Below are 18,186 nucleotides of genomic sequence, written 5' to 3'. Positions count from 1 at the left end.
CTGCATGTTCAGTTTAGTCAGCAGTTTCAGCTCAAGATAAACATATTCTAGCACAAAGCCTGTGCACAAACCTCATGAAAAAAAGCATCATCAAAACTGCAAAGTAAAAGCTGGAAGGTGCATCAGATACACCTTCTGCATTGCAGAATTGAAGAAGAAGAGAGAAGTATGTAGCCTGATCAGTGAGAGATTGGGGCTGTCCCCAGCAGTTAGTTGAAACATCTGGAAAACAGCTGTACCTTTCTCCTGCAGTGCACTCACCATTGCACTGCACTCAAGGGCTTCAGCATCACAGTCACTGCCCTCTGCTGGGTTGCAGGACCCTGGAATAGTTTGGGTTGGAAAGGATGTGAAATATCATCCAGTTCCAACCACTGGGTCCCTGTCCAACCCTCTCCAGCTCTCCTGGAGCCCCTTTAGGTGTTGGGAGGAGCTTTAAGGTCTCCCCAGAGCCTCTTCTTCTCCAGGCTGAACAGCCCCAGCTCTCTCAGTCCATCTCCAGAGCAGAGCTGCTGAGTCCTCTGAGAATCTTCATGGCCTCGTCTGGATTCCCTTCAGCAGGTCCACGTCCTTCTCAGAACTCTCAGGAGAACCCAAAATCTGGCCTGCAAGATACTCTGAGGTGCTTTGCTGAGACAGCAGAGAAGAGAAAAGAAAGCAAGAAATCTGCCTTGTTCTAAGCAATGAATGGAGATGTCTGATGAGCTGCCAGCTGAAATGATTCTGGAAATACACTGCAATGCACTTTCTTCTAAGGACACAAGGTCTTCCTAATTGACACCACCTGGAATGTTTAACTGATTTACCAGAATCTTTGTGTTTTACAGCCACCAGTGAGGAAAAAGGCTTACAACAGCTGACAAGCCTTGCCACTCTTATGACCCCTAGTGACCAGATGGACCAAATAATCTGAATTATCAGGCTCTGCAGGGCAAAGGTACCTGTTGCTCACAAAGCCTGTTCACGCTGCCGTTTCAGACCCACGACTCTTGCTGCCAGGAGGAACACGGCCCCAGTGAGTACTTCAGCCACAAAGGAGATCCAGACCAGTGCCAGGGACCAGCCAAACCTGATATCGACTTCCACCAGGAGATCCTTGCTCCTCAGGAGGCAAACAGCTTCTTGGAAAGCAGCAGCTGAATATGCAATATAGACACTGATCCCTGTAAGGGTAACGAGAGCTGAAAAGAGAAACATGTTCAGCTACTTAGCAGCCACTGAAGGAATTAAAACCAATCAATTGGATATGTCTTAGGGCCTCTTTGCCACTCCTTCCTATTCTAGCCAGGCCAGATTCACAGATTATCATCTTTGAAATCTAGCTGAGGTTGGTTTCTTGGGGAATGAGGGTGAGAGGGAAGTAAAGGCAGGGTTATTTGTGTCCATTGAGGACAATGTTCCCACTGTTAAATACTGAATGTCTGACAGCAAGCCTCCCACAATAAAAATGGGGTCCTATATTCTACAGATATGTAATGTGTGTGTATCTCTGTTTTCAGTACTGAGATTCAGGATGGGGGCTGGTCTCAGGCAAAGGCCACCCTGCAGTCTGTTCATGTTCTCCTGGGAAACTGCACCAGCTGCATCCCCAGAACATCCTCAAGCACCCCTCTCCCAACCCTGTCTTCGTGTTTCCTTTCCCTCTTTGCAGCCCCAAATGGCTTAGAAAGGCCCAGCGCTCCACTCCTCAGTGGGATAATCATGCTTGGCACTTCACAGCTTTTCATTTTTCACTGACTATTTGGAGTAGTTTTCCACCAGCCTTTTCAGTGAATACAGCTTTCTGCTGTTCTGAGGAATCAGAACTTGCTCTTCTTTTTAGAAGACAATCGGAATGGGGGATGGCTGGTCTGTGTAAGAGCATTTCAGACTAAAAAGCTCAGCCAAGACTTTGAGACAGCAGCATTTGCTTTCAGCAATCCCTTAGCATTTTCTTCTTAAAAATAGGACTGTATGAGCAGTTGATGAGAGCCAATTCTGAGGATCCCTTTTTCTGTTGGGAAAAATTTCTGCTTTAAGTTACATTGTGAAACAGTACTGAAAATCTGTTTGGAATAGAAAATGCAGATTTAAACACAGTTTTCCTACTTTGACAGAATGTTTTCAGGTTTTTGAATTCATAAATTACTTTCTAAAACATGGTGGGTTTGGATATAGCAAAAAAGAAAAAATAAAAAGAAGTGTAAAGAATCTTACTAGCTTCAAATTGAAATGTTACACTCCAACCAAAATAACTTTTTGGGGTTTCCTTTTGTGATCCACAGTTTGGGGACACTGCTCTAGATCTAAACTAGCAGTGAAGCTACCCCAGGAATGCCTAACAAGACCCTTTTCAGGAACTCAATCAAATGCCTTTTTAAAAACGTCAGTTTGCTTAATAGTTGCAAAAACTGTGCAACCCTATGGTTTAGTAATTCCAAGGTCACTTTTCCATCACTCCATTACCTTGTCTGTAAAGAATTTGTGCACCACGCTGAGAAGTTATTAAATCTTTTGTGTTAATGGGCGGAGCAAACACAGATTGTTCAAAGGGTGCCTCGCTCCACAAGGAGGGATATTTGCCTTTCCTGAGCAGCTCTAGTCCAGAATTGGGACCCGATCAGACACCAGGTGAATGAACACCAGCATTATTCTGAAAGCAAATTCCTGCTTGGCTTTCATTCCCTGGGAAACAAAGTGATGTTTCCCAGATATAATCTCTTGTCATCTAAAACAGGCCAGGAGTTTGATTTAGTACCTCCAAAAAGGAAAAGCAGTCCCGTCATTAGGAGCAGTAGGTAGGCCCTGGCAAGAATACTGATGAATCCAGTCATTCCTCCAAAAATCATCAGGATCAGACTGAGGGGCATCAGGATGACAAATGTCCCATGCATGTCTGAAGAAAAATGAAGAACGTTAATATTGTAATATTTTATTATGGTGTCAATGGATGTACTAATAATTATTAAGTGCAGAGACTCTGATCAGGATCAAAGCCTCATTTTGTGCTGCACAAACAAGAAATTGGAGAACCCCTTGGGTTTTCAGTGTAAGTCAGCAAGACAAATATATGCTATGGAGGAAAATGTAACAAACAGAACAAGCCCTCACAGGGTCACAGCCTGTGTTTCAAACAGAGACCACAGATATAAAGGATATGTCTACACAGATAAATATGAGCAATTAAACTCTTCTCAGCTACTGAGCCAGCTGGATATCAGGTGATGCACTGAATACCAGGTAGGCACTGGCAACCTTAATAAAAAGTAGCCCTGTTATCTGAGCCACACTGTTCTGTTCGGGAGGTGAGATCCAGCCATGCTTTGATTAAAGGCTTCTCTTCTGTCACATGTCCTCTCCTGCACTGATGTAGCATACTGTTGACCTTTTCCTTTGTTGCAGCTGACCATCAACTAGAGGGAAATTTTCCCATCCAGCTCTGATTCTGTCATTGTTTTCTACAGCAGCTTCACTAAGTGCATTAACCTATCCTGCCTGCTTCCTCCCATGCTAAATGTTTTACATTAGTCTTTCTTGATGTCTATAATACTTTAATAGCTGTGTAAACAGAGGGTTGCTAGGTATTTTTTCATATCACAATGTTTTTTCCATCATAAACCATTATTGTATCATTGTTCCCTCTCATGCACTCTGTTCACAACATTCAACCCAGCCTTTTTTTAGAATAACAACCAAAAAAAGTAGTTCCAGTATCAATTTGCTTCATACCAGAGTAAAGTGCAGAGTAAGTGACAAAACAAAATGTAAAATCTAAAATCTGAACAGGTCTAGGCTTCAGTGTCTCATTTAATTTTACAGAGGAACCACAATACACCATTAGCTGTTCCCAAGGAAAGGGAGTCACTTAAGAGATCGCAGCTCATGTGTGATCAAGTGATCAATGTTTTCAAGTCACTCTAACTGCCCACTGAATTGGAGATACTCCACCTGCCACTGGCTAAGGATCCAGCTTATCCTCTTCAGCAGAGTTATAAAGATCTAGACACAATTGTGTACATATCTCTGTTCAGTTCCAGAAGCCTGGAAGGTTAGGAAGGGTCTGCATGGCATCAAGGGAGACATTGTTAATGTCTCTACTTGAGCAGAATGTGGTTTCCAGACATAATTATTTGTTTTGTGTAGCACAGAACATGCTCACAAAAAAAAAAAAGTGGCAAATGACAAAGTTTTGGGAGGCGACCCTATTGTTCTTTTATTTCTGCTCATTTGCACTGTATTATAGTTTCATATTCAACCCCACATATGCCCACATCAGGAGCAGCTGATGCTCAGAAACCATGAATTCAGCATTCTTCATTGAAGAGAGCACTTTCCCTCTTTGATTCTAAAGCTGAGGACACTCCCTGGGCCTTCCTTCAGCAAAACTGGCCACAGCTGCTGTTCCTGGCTAAGAAACACAGACCTAAAGCAATTCTCAATGCTCACAGCCAGAAAAATCTTCAGCTTACTGGGAACAAACCAGTATGTCAAAACTGCCTGAAAATCTTAGTCGGATTCCAAGATGAGAACGAGCCATGGAACTCAGTTCAGAAGTTTTATGTATTAGAAGTGGTTGTTGGGGGTGTGATGGAACACGATGTGACAGAATAGAGATTGGGCCCCCAATTCAGTTCTCATATTCTAGAGAGGCAGCAGCAACATGAATGTGGTCTTCAGCCACATTTGAGCTTGCTGAGGGTTATTTGGTCTGGTTTTGGTTATTCCCCACCATTTTGACACCCATGTGTCCTCTTAGATTTGGTCTTGCCTGTAAAAGGTGAACAAGCCTTGGGAGGATAAAATCTTGGGAGGATGCAATTAACATTTTAAAAGTATGAATGTAAGAATGGTGCAACTTTGTCCTCAGACCTGGCCTTGCTGAGAGAGAACAAATATAAACAAGCTCATGGCTGGCTCTCTGCCTTGTGATTTTCCAGGTGTCCCTCACTAGCCCAAGTTACTGCTGACAAACTCCACCTCAGCAACACTAACTTGCCATTTCTTTGACTTCTTGTCATGGTGTAATTTCAGCGACTGCAACCTGAGCCAGGACACATGTGGGTGAGCAAAACACAGCTCTGAATGGAACCTTGTGGAGCAAAAGGAAACGAAAACCATACCAGAGCATTCTTGGGAGTGTGCTAGATTACATTAATGATCTGTGACAGTTGCAATATCAGAATAACTCTGATTTTTATGCCCTCTTCAGTGAAAATATAGGGTTTAGGGATAGCTCAGCTGAAACCTACAAACCCCACTGTGACAGAGCCTTACTTTTCCTACACACAGCTGAGATCACACTCCTCATTAATCACCTGCAGCTCTTTAAAAATCAAATATTTAGAGAATCATATTTGGTTAAATAGCACTTTTATAATGTCCAGTGTTCTAGTTCAATACCTACTACTCATCTGTACTATGAAATCTGCAACTGCCTGGGAAACTTACTCTAAAATGCTGCCATGGAAACCACTCAGGAATCTGAATTCATGCCATCTGGCATATGATATTATGCCATTATATTCCTTGATTAGAGAAATATAATTAGTTTATAGAAGAACATGACTTAAAATATCTTTACTGTGTTTCTGTCTTTCAATAATCATCTGTGAAAGAAGTTAAAACATTAATTTTGCAGTCATTTTAGTGGTTTTTTAGTTTCTGTTGAAATACACATTTATGCATTATGTATTAAACATATAACTGTCTTCATATTGATGAAATTAATCTAGTATTGGAAAAAAAAACCCTAAGCATTTTGCACAAGAAGAGGCATGTGTACTTTCTTGTAAAACAGAATTCAGTTTCCCACATCAGTTTCTCAACACCTGAGTTCCCTGTTAGTCCAACATGAAAGATCCAATGGTTTAATCTTGGAAACACTGAAACAAACTCATACATTTTCAAAAAACACTCCCTTTTTTCTGAAGCAAAAAAGAATGAAGTAGTTTAATCTGAGTGAATGAGGGTTTGCATTATCTAGCCAAAGCTCTTTTACTAGAGGTCTGGCCAAATATCTGTAACAATGACATCTGCAGTGTGTGTCCAGATCTGAGAATTTGGCAGGCATTTCTAAATTACCACCCAACACAGTTGTTGATGAGTTGTTTGTGAGAGAAATCTGTAGAATGAAATAGAAACACTGAGCGGTGTCAGAAGTAACCAAGTGCAAGCCCAGCAGTTTCGTTAATCATCTCCTGTTAACATCCTGGAGCTTAATTGCTTCAAACTAACTTTGGATTTGTTTGCACAGCTTACAATAGCAAATAGTGCCTAGAAATCTGTAATAGTCGCCTCATCAGAAATACTCCAAATAGCAGCAGCGCAGAAGAGCTTAATTAAGGACGTGTTTGTCTTACCCAGCAGTAACTAAATAGCCAGTTAGAAGGACAAAGGCCTCCAGCTGAAACAGACTCCTGGCAGTTGATAAAACCAATGGGGCTCTTCTAGAAGGACTTGGCAAAGCCAGGAAGAAACAGTGCACAGAGAAATTCTGACCTGCTTGCTAGGAAGAAAGGAAGGAAACAACTTTAAAAACCATGAACGACTGAAAGAACTCTTCTGTGGCTAAATGTAAGTCTTCCAGGCTTGGGCCCCAGGGACAGGAAGGCCTGCATTTTGTCCTGTTCAACAGAGAAAAGGTGATGGAGGATGATTGCTCAGAGGGTTAGGGTTCTCCAGGATGATTAGCCAGGCTCTGGTCTGTGTGTTACATGTTTTGGTTTGGTGCTTTTCCCAAAAAATCTCTGAGCTAAACGGGAAGACCAATTGCAGATAGCAGAAATAAAATGATGCTAGACTTGGAGCAGGTGGCACTGACAAAAAACCTCGGTAGCAGGAATGGGTAGAATGATGAATGTGAGCAATGCACCATGGTTCACATTCTGCTGCTGTGGTACCAATGAATCTGAAAATGAGAACATTCATCAGAAGTTGTCACTTGTTAGGCCTCAGCTGCAGTGGTGCTGAAGTTATCCAAGATTTCTGTATATATTTACTGTAACAGCTACTGTAAGTACTGAAGCAGATGTTCACTGGCACCTCTCTGAAGGAACAGGAACACACCTACCAGATCAATTAAGCCAGAACTTCTATGTGCATCATTTGGGTCTTGTTACACTTGGCCTCTAAAATGGCCCTTGCTCTAGCGCCAGCTGTTTCCTTCTGATAGCTTAAAACCAAAAGAAAATTTGCAAAGAACTGTAAATCCCCCAGGAAAAAATGTCGGGGTGGCCAAAGAATAGGGCATTCTTTATAACATTATAAACTAACTCAATAAAAATGAAGCAGGACCATGAAGAGCAGGGTGAAGTGAAAGCAGCTGGTTAGTGACTGTTACAGGGTCCACATGCTGTAAGGAAATCCAGACAAGTTTATCTGTACTTTTAAACTGATTTGTCGAGGAAGAAACCAAGGCAGCTGTTACATTAGAACAACTGAGGTATCAGTAGCTGCCTCTGCTGCAAAGATTGTTCCCTGCAGGAAGCACAAACTTTTCTGCAGCCTCATGGTTCTGGTTACATTCATGTCTAAATAAGAAAAAAATAAAATACTCTGGGGAGAATACTTTAAGCAGTTGTCCATGGACAGCTGCACACTCCAGTCTTGATTTTATAACAGGACAAACAATGAGTGCAAACCACATCCATTAAGTACTCATTTCAGGAATAGAGGAGAGCGCTAAAAATGGACCTGTAAAAGGAAATAAATCACTCGCCATGCTGGTCAAGTCACTGACAAAAAATCAGGATTGTCCAAGGCTTAATCTTACCTTGTGCAGACGGTTTGTGTGTCACACAGACAGTAAGAAAGAACAGCAGTTCCTCCAGTTCCTCTCACATTATTTTTCATAACTCCAGCCCCAGCTCTGCAGTGCTGGTGGGACCCTGCAGCAGCTCAAGTGCAAAGATGCGATCCAAGTATTTACAATATTTTTCATTATGCAAGGATTATACTGGTGCTGTCTTCAGCTAAATCTGTTCTGGTATTTACTCATTACTAACAATATAGACTTCGGTAAATAGAAAATATTTATATGACAAAAATATCTAAGAGCAATTTTTCCCCAGTGTAACATGTCAAGGTTTCTTGTTTGTTGTTTTGTTGTTGTTGTTGATGGTAGTGGTGTTTGGGTTTTATTTGTTTGTTCATTTGTTTTTTCTCTTAAGAAATTCTTTTACAAAGCTGAAACTCTTGGGGGAAAGGTTTCAGCTGACTAAGCACTGCCATTCATTCTACTCACCAGCTGCCCTCTCTCTGTGTGTGATCCTCAACATCTAGATCTGATTTTGGATGTTACATTTCTGCTACTGGAAAATTCCGAAGCTGCTCCGAACCCCTGATGCAGCTTCCTTTGAAGTCAGTGGCATCCTTATTTTGTCATTTAGTGAGAGATGGATCCAGTTCACCATGAAAAATGTTGCTCTTGCTGATTGTCTCCCATAGCTGGCACAGGAGAACACACAGCAAGGCAAAATATCAGGGGCGTCTTTGCTGGCAGATTTCAATTCTAAGGGGGAATTTCAGAGGGCTATCTTTAAACCTAGTAGTCACCAAGAGACTCTAATTACTGTCTAAATTACAAAAAGTGACACTTTCATTTTAATCCTGTTTGGGCCAGAGGAAAGTATACATCTCCAGTGAAAAAGAATTCTAATGCAGAACTTTCAGAAAAGCTAGTGGTAGGCAGTCAAGAGATATTTTTCTTTAGATGTGGCTGATGTTTTAAACAAATAAGTAACCAGGCCATAATGTAATCTGTAATAGGGAAATATTTGATCCATGGTGGGTTTGAGGGGCAGAGAGGGTATACACTGCATGTTCAGCTGGGGGGAGTGGTGAGAGAAGAAATGGAAGGCCAATGTAGAGGAGAGTTTGTGTCTAATCCATTAGAGGAGCAGCTCAAGAGTACTCCTGTGATGTGAAAATACATCAAGCCTTAGGTTGATTGCCTGGGCAATATTGCTGCTAGCACAGGATTTTAACTTGTGCACCCAATTATTTTAATTTGAAGCTCAATTTGAAGTATACAGTAAGTCTAAAAGGAATCTGCTGGGATGAATAGGGGAGATATTGGAAATGTGGAGGAAGGGACCATGAAGGCTTTTCATTCTCTAGTGATGAGTTTGTCTTCTGGCAGTGGCCAGCACTTTTGTTTCCACTTAGACCCAGCTCTTTGCACTCACATACAGATTTCCTCCCATCTCTTTGGCAGTCGTGTCAGTTAAGACATGCCAGGAGCTGCATTCAAACTCTGAAGAGTGAGAGATGTGACCAATGTGTTACCTAAGTGCCTACTTTAGTAGACAGTCCTTTAAGGTCTTTTTAGGAATAATCAGAAAGAAATGTGTTTGACTTTGCCAGAGCTCATGAAATTCAGTGCCAATCAAACAGTGAGAAATATGTGTGTACAGCTAGATGGAAAGAGATTAATCCCACGAGAATGTAGCTCACAGACACCTTCACAGGCACACACAGATAAAAAATGTAATTTTTTTGAAGTAACCAATTAAAGCTGTGCAATTAGCTGTTTGCCACATAGAGCAGCAGATGAAGAAACTGCTGTAACTACACTTCAATCCATGATCACAGAATTGTCCTCTAAAATTCTTGTTAAAATGTGTTGTAGATGAAGATGGTTTGCCATGATCTGCCTAAATATGATTCAGTGGCCAGAGTCAGAAACATTTAAGAGATAAGAGTAAGGCTGATGTAGAAGGTAATATCTCAGGACCTGATGAACCTAGATGTCACTTAGAAATATCTGTATTTCCTAGAAGGAAGAAGTACTGACATGGTAGTTTCTATGTTCTGTTCAGCTGCTACTGCTGAGGATCTGTAGCCTCACCACACTGAAACTGCATTGAAGCTGAGCAAAAAAATCAAAAAGTTAACTTTGTAGGACATTCCAATCAAACCTAGCAGGCTCTTTCAATTGAAGTGTCTTTGATTTCTTCTCTCATCATTTTTAGGCAGACTATGCCTGTTTATAATAAAATACGCAAGTGTCTTTGCAGACCAGAAGTCTTTTTCCAGGAACATAAAAATAGCACTTGATGTGAAAGCGAGAGAAAAAAAAATTCTCCAAGGCCCTGAAGAGTCTGTAAACATAATTATTAATCCAATTTTTATTCATATCCACCATTTTCTTACACTTCATGACTCACAAAGAGCCGTCCTTTGTTTCCAAGCCAACATCATTTTTATAACCAAAAGAGCTTTTGTTTTTGTTTTGTTATTTCACTGAAGAGCTGCAATCTCTCACCCGAGAAAACAGATGTACCTTCTGCAAATATGCACACAACTTTTGAAAAGCCAATGATTTTATCCTGAAATGCTGGACTATCGCCAACATAACAGTGGAGGTGCTGATACCTAAAACATGATCAGGCAGGTTCAGTTAATGCTGACCCCTCAAAGGCTCAAGTGATCCAGCAATCACTTCCACTGATTTCAGCATCATCAAGCAGCTACAGCCCTCTGTTTTGAGCAAGGAAGATTAAAGAAATGGCACTTCCTATTTGAAAGCACAGAGAGACGTCCTGGGCTGTGAGTCCTGAACCTGTTGATGTGTTTAAATGGCTGCTTCAGTAGCCCTCTGGGATCTTACTTCTACTTTACCTTCCCAGCACAGCTGTGACACAGTCCCAGCAGCACCAGCACCTCCCAGGCTTCCTTTGCCACGGGCACTGCACCTGGAGCTGGATCACGAGATGCTGCTCCAAGAACCTGAAGCCACTTTAAGCCTCTCTGGAGCCCAGGGAATGGCTGGTTTTGAGGGAAAGAGTTCCATGCTAAAAAACAGCACAGATGCACATATTCCATGTGCAAGGAGGAGACAGAGCCAGGGAAAAGAGGTGAGTAAACAAAAAAATTTTAAAAAGCAAGCCCATACACAAGGGTGTATGAGGAAAGGACTGTGCTGAATATAAGATGTAAAGATGGTAAATCAACTTCTAGAAGATGCCTGTAAGTATTTGAAAATGTTCAGTTTGGACTTTTTGAAAACATTCTGGCATTGATAAATGAATCTAAAGAAAAAGAAGTAAATACATTAGAAGCTTAATGTTTTTGAACATGATGTTCTTCAGAGACTTTGCACACTGCTTTTAGTCACTGATTTATTTTCTTAAATTGTCACATACTTAAGCCTTTTATCAGTGCCAGGAATCCTGAAAGGCTAGGAAAGTAGCTGTCTTAAAGGTTAGTTTAAATGTGTTCTTAAACATTTTCAGTGATCAGACTCCTTTGAGATGATTTAGAACACTTTTGCCTTTTATTTTTAACAATTGTACACCTTCCTGTGCCATTGCCGTCAGAAAGGTCTTGCTCCTGTGGAAGAAATTAGCTGAACTTGTCATCAAATAGATGGTTATTTCAACAGTGAACACACTTAAAGACCACAGGCAGTGACAGATATTGTACAGAAGCAGAGTCAAAACACTGTCTCAGTGAGTTCCCCCTCTGAATCAGAAATGAGTCCTTGTAAGTGGCCAAGGAGGGAGGGAAGGGTAGATGGAAATATAAAATAATATAAACTCTACTCACACAAAAGCTGTCTGTGTGAATCAGTGATGTTCGCATTCTCATGCCAGAAGGGGTTTATCAAAGGGTAACATTCACTCCTCACTATTAGAAAAAGGGGAAAAACAATGAGGAAAAAATTACACTATAATATCTTTTTGAGATATATATATATATATAGTTATCTTTTACAGATAATTCATTTAATATTAGCAGCTTTTAGAACAGCCATTCCTAGGTAGGGAAGAAAAGGAGAGGATTTTCAGTACACAGCATCAGCTGCTCCCATGGGGCCTGACCGCTGGAGTCAACAGGGAAACATCTGCTCCTTGCAGTGGGGATCAGAGTACAGCAAAGGGAGAATCCCTGTAACCTGCTCCCTCTCCTTGCTCCTCTGGAAGCAACATCCTTTCTTGCCTATGGCAAACATTACTTACTCCTGGCTTTTAATGGTGAAATCAAAACCTAAACTTATATGCCTAGCATATAAATTAACCACATGGGGAAAACCCTAAGTATTAATATATAGGACTATAATAATCCAATATTATTATATATAATAATACTTATATTTAAATTAATGGTATTGTTTATGTAAATAAACTATATGGTGTTTATCTTTCTATTCTTTATATTATTATTTATCATTTTAATGGCTTTAACCCAGAACTTTCGCCCCTTAATTCCCTGAGCCAAATGAAAAGACATCTCCTTCCTTCTAAATGGTTAAGGTTTATTAGATTAGCTTGAATTAAAAGTTAATGTAACATTAGGTTACAGGAGCAGAAAATTCGCTCTTCCTATGTCTCCCCCGGCAAGTGACACGGGAGGTATTGACAAGGCACTGCCCACGGGTCCCGGGCACGGCCGGGGAGCACTCCTGCCTTGAACCACGTAGAGCCGGAGCTGCGAGGACAGCGGGCACTGCCCGCCGGCGCTGCCCCCGAGCCGGACCCTGCCGGACCCCGCACCCAGACCCCTGCAGCCGGACCCCGCAGCCGGACCTCGCATCCAGACCCCCGCAGCCGCATCCCTGCAGCCGGACTCCGCATCGAGACCCCTGCAGCCGGACCCCGCACCCAGACCCCGCATCCCCGCACCCAGACCCCGCATCCCCGCACTCAGACCCCTGCAGCCGGACCCCGCACCCAGACCCCGCATCCCCGCCCTCAGACCCCTGCAGCCGGACTCCGCACCTAGACCCCGCATCCCCGCAGCCAGACCCCTGCAGCCGGACCCCGCACCCAGACCTCTGCAGCCGCATCCCCGCAGCCTGACCCCGCATCCCCGCAGCCAGACCCCTGGAGCTGCATCCCCTCACCCAGACCCCCGCAGCCGGACCGCGCAGCCGGAGCGCTCCGCTGCCCGGGCCCGCCGCCCGCCCCGCTCACCGCGGCAGGTCCGCCAGAGCCCCGAGTGCGAGCTGAGAGCGTCCGTGCCGTTCCGGGACGCCTCCAGCTTGGAGGCATCGATGATGTACCAGAAGTCGGTCGCGATGGCCACCACGAGGAAGATGAAGCTCGAAAGTCCCACCAGGGCCACGAAGAGGAGAGCGCGCCCAAGTTAACCCTCATGGTGCCGCCGCCGCTGCCGCGCCTCGCCCGGCCCCGCGGCCGCGCAGGTAGCGCGCCCCGAGCCCCGCCCCGGCTGCTCCGCGCCCCGCGGGCGGAGCGGGGACCCCGCTGCCGCCGCCGGCCCGGCCCGGCCCCACAGAGACCCCGCTGCCCCCCGCCCGCCAGCCCCGACCCCGGCCGAGCCCCCCACGCGTGTGCGCAGCGAGCGCGGAGCCCTGTGCGATGAGGCGTGCCAGCGCTGCCTCACAGAGAGGGACACCTGGCAAAAACACGGGCATGGGGATCCCGATCGCCCCGGCAGCTTCGGGATGGGCTCACCTCAGAGGAGAGAAAGATCCCGGATTCCAACCACCACTGTCTTTGAGGGGAGGAGGGAGCAGAAGCCGAGGTTTGGGGAGCAGTGACAGGGTTGGTGCTCCTGCAGCCTTTCGGGTATATTTACAAGAGATTCCCTCTTGTTCTGTGCCTTCCAGATGCCGACCTCAAAAGGCCAGTTCTAACCTAATTTGAAAGGTGGTGTGAGAGAAGGCAGTAGCGTGGCATTTACTACCTGATGCAGTGATGTCTGTACCCTGCTTGGAATCATTTTCCCATCAGTGTAACCGATAGATGAAAAGACACAAACTCCCTCGTCCAGAAACTATAGTTATGTAGTTTCCAAGGAGTTCACGTGTGAGCCCTAAAGCCACACTTCACCCAGCCTCCTGCTCATCTTCAGCCCGCTGAAATCTGTTGAATAACGAAGTAAATTTCAGTAATAGAACCTTGCTTTCAAATCCGCAGAGAATTCACTCTGGTGTTCTACTGCATCTCTTCACTGGCATAAAGATGCTGTGCAGGTAGGGACAAGGGGGCATCTTGTTTTCTTCCTTGTAATTCACATCAGGCCTTCCAGGACATTGCTAAGTAACCCCAAGTAATTAAAAAAGTCATTCTCATTTACTTTCTGGCATGGACACTGGGCAGAATGTGTGACATCATTACCCAACCATGGCAACAAGCTATCGTGAACCAGTAGGGTTTCAGCAGTAGGATCAGTTAAAAGGAAAATCTTCCTTGAGAGCGAGTGTGTTCAAATAAACACAGTAATCATCAACACTAGAGACCACATTTTGCTCTGCAAAACTACTGAAAGGTGTATATGGCTGGGAATATAATAGTCTGTATATTCAGGAATACACTGTTAAGCAGCTATAGCATTATGCTGAGCTTTTGCCATCTATTTCTCACCTCTCCAAGTTGTATTTGTAATCCGTGAAAATGCCCTTGCAGTTCTACTAACCATGCAGCTGTTACCTCCTTGTAATTGCAATGTTTGGTTGATACAAAGTTAATGAAGCAAAGTGAAACGTTTTGTTAGACTAACTGATGCAGTGAGACAAAATGAGTAAGCCTTGGGGCACGAGTCCTAGCTGGGACCCCAAGTTGTCTCTCTTTTTCCAACTATATTTGCAGAGTTACTTGAAAGTTTAAATTAGCCCCACAAATACCACATCCTATGCAGAGGTTTTAACAGTTCTCTTCTCATAAATCTGAGCCAGAGGAATTTGTACACCTAAGTCACCACTCCCCTGCAATGACCTGACACTGTCATCTCCCAGGGAAATGTCAAGGTTGTTAAAATGCAAGGGAAAGCACAGGGTGTAAAACTGAAGGAACATTTAACCCAGCTGGGTACAAACTGTTCAGCGAGTGCTGTACAAGATGCTTGTCAGTGACACCCTGCATCTTGCAGAGTTCTTGTTCTAATCTGGGGGCCCACAAAGTTTGTACATGTGCTTATTCTTAGAAACATTATTAAATAATCTATTTTAGCCATCAAGATGTGTGGAGGTCCTTGTAGACTCTGTCTAGACTAACTTTACAGCAAACCTAAGTTGCAGCCTGCTAACCCCAGATCCTTTTGTGACCAGACTCTGATGACAGATACTTGTATCAAGAGTAAATCAACTCTACATAAAGGTTTCATTTCCACATCACCATAAATTTTTAGGCATTCATTCTCATGCTAGGGAACTAATAATTCCTGCAAAGTCAGAAAACTAAAAACATAGTTAACAAAACACTTTCATGTATTGACTGGGAAATGTTTATAATGAAAGGAAAAAGCCAGCAGTGCAAATTAGTTTCTCTACAGATTCAGTTTCAATTTCCTGAGGTCTTTGAATGTTAAACAGGACCTTTAGCACAAAAGATTCGAAATTTTAATCTAGACTTAGCTTCATAGAGAAGGAACACTTGGCTTTGCATAGACTAGGTGTTGGTTGCATCTGCCAACATCAATCTGCTGCTCAGAATAACAAAGATAGTTCAGAAAATGCCCTCAAAGTTGCAGTCAATTATCAGTCCCCAGAGTGTGATGCAGCAAAATTATCAGTCTCTTCCAGCCTGAGCATGGCAAAGCTTGTGTAAGTAACTTTTACCCTCTCCCTTCTCCTTGCAGGGTTACCTGGGCGCCAGAGGATTCAGAGGGCATTGTGCTCTGGGAATCACCAGCTTTGCTTCCCAGCACTTTTCCCGGGTAAAATGCATCGCTAGGGCAGTTCCTTCTCAACTGTTCTGAACCTGTGCTGTTCAGGTGCAGCAGAATCCCACTGAATTCCTCAATTTTCCCCAATTTTTCTTTTATTTAATTTCCTCTGCCCTGTCTGTATTTGTGAAGAGGAGACTGCATTACTAAAAGTACATTCTTTGTAAACTGAAGAAGGGAGGGATTCCCACGATGTTTACCCGCCTGACTGCAGGAAAGCCAGTCAGTGCAAGTGTGCACCAACAACTGTAATTAATCGCTGCCATGGCAAAAAGCACAGCCAACACACATAATTTCATTCACAATCCTTTTCCAGGAAATATCACATTTTTTTCTCCTGTTATTTTTTTATTTTCTTGTTGTTGAATGAAGAATTAAATCAAACACAGTTTTACCATTCAGCCTTCCAGTAAAGCTAATGGGATTCTGGATTTTATTGTTCTTTTAAACCTACCACAATTACTTCCCCTGTGGTTCAAAAGAGAAAAGCTGTTAGACAATATTCACTATTACAATTTTCAGATTCTCTGCCCTTGGAAATTACTAATTATTGGCTGGTTGATCTCAGGTCTGGCCGTTCCTTCTCAGATTTAATCTTTTCATCATGCACTTGTACACATCCAGTTTTGAAGAGTCAAAACCTGCAGTGAGTTTTAAAAAAGACTGACCAGTCACAATTTATCTCTGACAAGAGACTACAAGACATATATCACAGTGTCCTGACTCTTACTCAGTATTACCTGATCTGCCAAGAAAAAACCCATGGAGTGTCAACACATGACATTGAATTCAAAAGGGGATTATAGGAGGGACATACCTGAAGCAAGCAGCACAGCCAACTTCTTGGGACTTGATCAATGGATGAAACTGGCCCAATTCATCATTTAAAACAAGCAATGAAACCTTGGTGAAGTTGTCTGGCACATGAGGCAAATTTAAGCAAATTCCTAGGTCACATAGCTGTGAGGAAGACGGGAAATGTAACTGAGGTGCATCCTTAATAAAGAGGTACCTCTCAGGAGCTGCTGCCAAAGCCCTCTTGTGTGTAGTACAGAAACTGCATCTCCCTAAACAACTTCCACTATCACCCACATTATCCACGCTGGCTCCTTTAAGTCCTTCTGCAGCCACAAGATATTCCTGCTTTGCCCAAATATCGTGCATATGTGAAACAAGGTATCAGCGTTTCTTAGAAAAGCAATTGCAGCAGCCCCATTTCTCACACAATCCACCTTTGTGCTTAAAAGCCCCCATGTAATGCAGCTTTTTAGCTACTCCTCTAGTTATATTAAGCCTTAGTAAGTGCCTCTTGCTGCAGATTGGTGAGATTTTGTGACAAATATAATCTGCTTTGCCTGCAGATTGTTGGCACTCAATAGCAGTGAGGAACATGCCAGCACAGAGAGAGACTGCAGTAATAATTTATGTGCCATCGTATCACCACAGGAAGTAAAATAATCTTCTGCTCTTTCACAAGAGACAGATAAAAGGAGAAAAAAATCTCCAAAGCATTTTTGTCAGATGTTCATCCGATAGAATTCTCCACAGAAACTGCAATGAGAGATCTGAATGGCTTGCTGTGTTTTCCATTTCATTGCCACTCAACAATCTTGACTTAAAAAATAGGGAAAGATTATTTCATTCTTTAATAATTCTTAGCCTTTGTTGAAGGATGAAGATGATGAGGAGACATTTAGAAATAGATACAGACTATAAATTACATTCCAAGGTTTTTTTGAGCATTGACTCTAATTCTTCCTACTACTCAAGAGAAATACAAGGATCATCTATAGCAATTGACATTAGCATCATATGACAAGTAATTAATATGCAAATACCCACTTTTGAATTAGATCCTCCTGCTGAAAGATAAAACAACTTCAACAACAGCCCTGCCAGACTTGCAAAGGAGGTGAACTGGAACACAAATGGGAGTATGGAGCACCTCTGTCTGTGATTTTGCCCAGAGGGCTGGTCAGCCGCAGCGTGTCCAGCTGCTGAGGTGTCCTGTGCCCGCACACCATCCACACCCTCTGGACAGCACGACTGACCACACAGCCCCAGAGCCAGAGCAGCAGCCAGCTCTCACTGCAGACGAACTCAGCTGGGAAATTACTCCCTAAAACACCATGGTCCAAAACGTAGATACTAAAATCTGGTGGTCTAACTCTGTTAGACAGATTTCTGTTGTTAAAGCCTCCCAAAAACTCTGGTTTATGGTGTTTCCACACAACGCTTAACTCAGCCTTGTTTGTTTCACCTGGTTTATACCTAATTAAAAACTCTTCAGAATTAAGCAACTAAATCCCCAATCCCCCAAACAAGTGCACAGCTGCTGCTTCAACTAATCTTACAGTGGTAGTAGAATGCTGACGGTAATCTGGACTAAGGAAGAAACGCCTATTTAGCTCCGCAGACGTTTTTCCACTTTGTTTTCAAGTCGTTTGGAGATTTTTCATGGGATTACAGATGAACCGAGACAGGGCAAGTGATGCTAAAAACAATTAATAAAAGAACGCGAGTAGGAAACGCGTGTTGAAACTCCGAGCAAGTCCTGCGGATGCTTCAGCGCAAGCCTGA

General features: G+C 43.1%; 1 protein-coding gene across 1 annotated transcript; it reads right to left on the bottom strand.

The window, feature by feature from the left end:
* Positions 1-444: 444 nt before the first annotated feature.
* On the bottom strand, positions 445-15,608 carry TMEM114 (transmembrane protein 114). The gene is given in 6 exon segments (XM_039560539.1): positions 445-1,181; positions 2,738-2,875; positions 11,527-11,607; positions 12,894-13,052; positions 13,055-13,314; positions 15,526-15,608. Coding segments are annotated over 6 exon segments (954 nt in total). The 3' UTR covers positions 445-948.
* Positions 15,609-18,186: the final 2,578 nt, after the last annotated feature.

The sequence above is a fragment of the Corvus cornix genome, chromosome 14, assembly GCF_000738735.6.
Source record: "Corvus cornix cornix isolate S_Up_H32 chromosome 14, ASM73873v5, whole genome shotgun sequence".
NCBI lineage: Eukaryota > Metazoa > Chordata > Aves > Passeriformes > Corvidae > Corvus > Corvus cornix.
The sequence above is the reverse complement of the archived record's forward strand: the minus strand, read 5'-3'. Positions and strand labels throughout refer to the sequence as shown.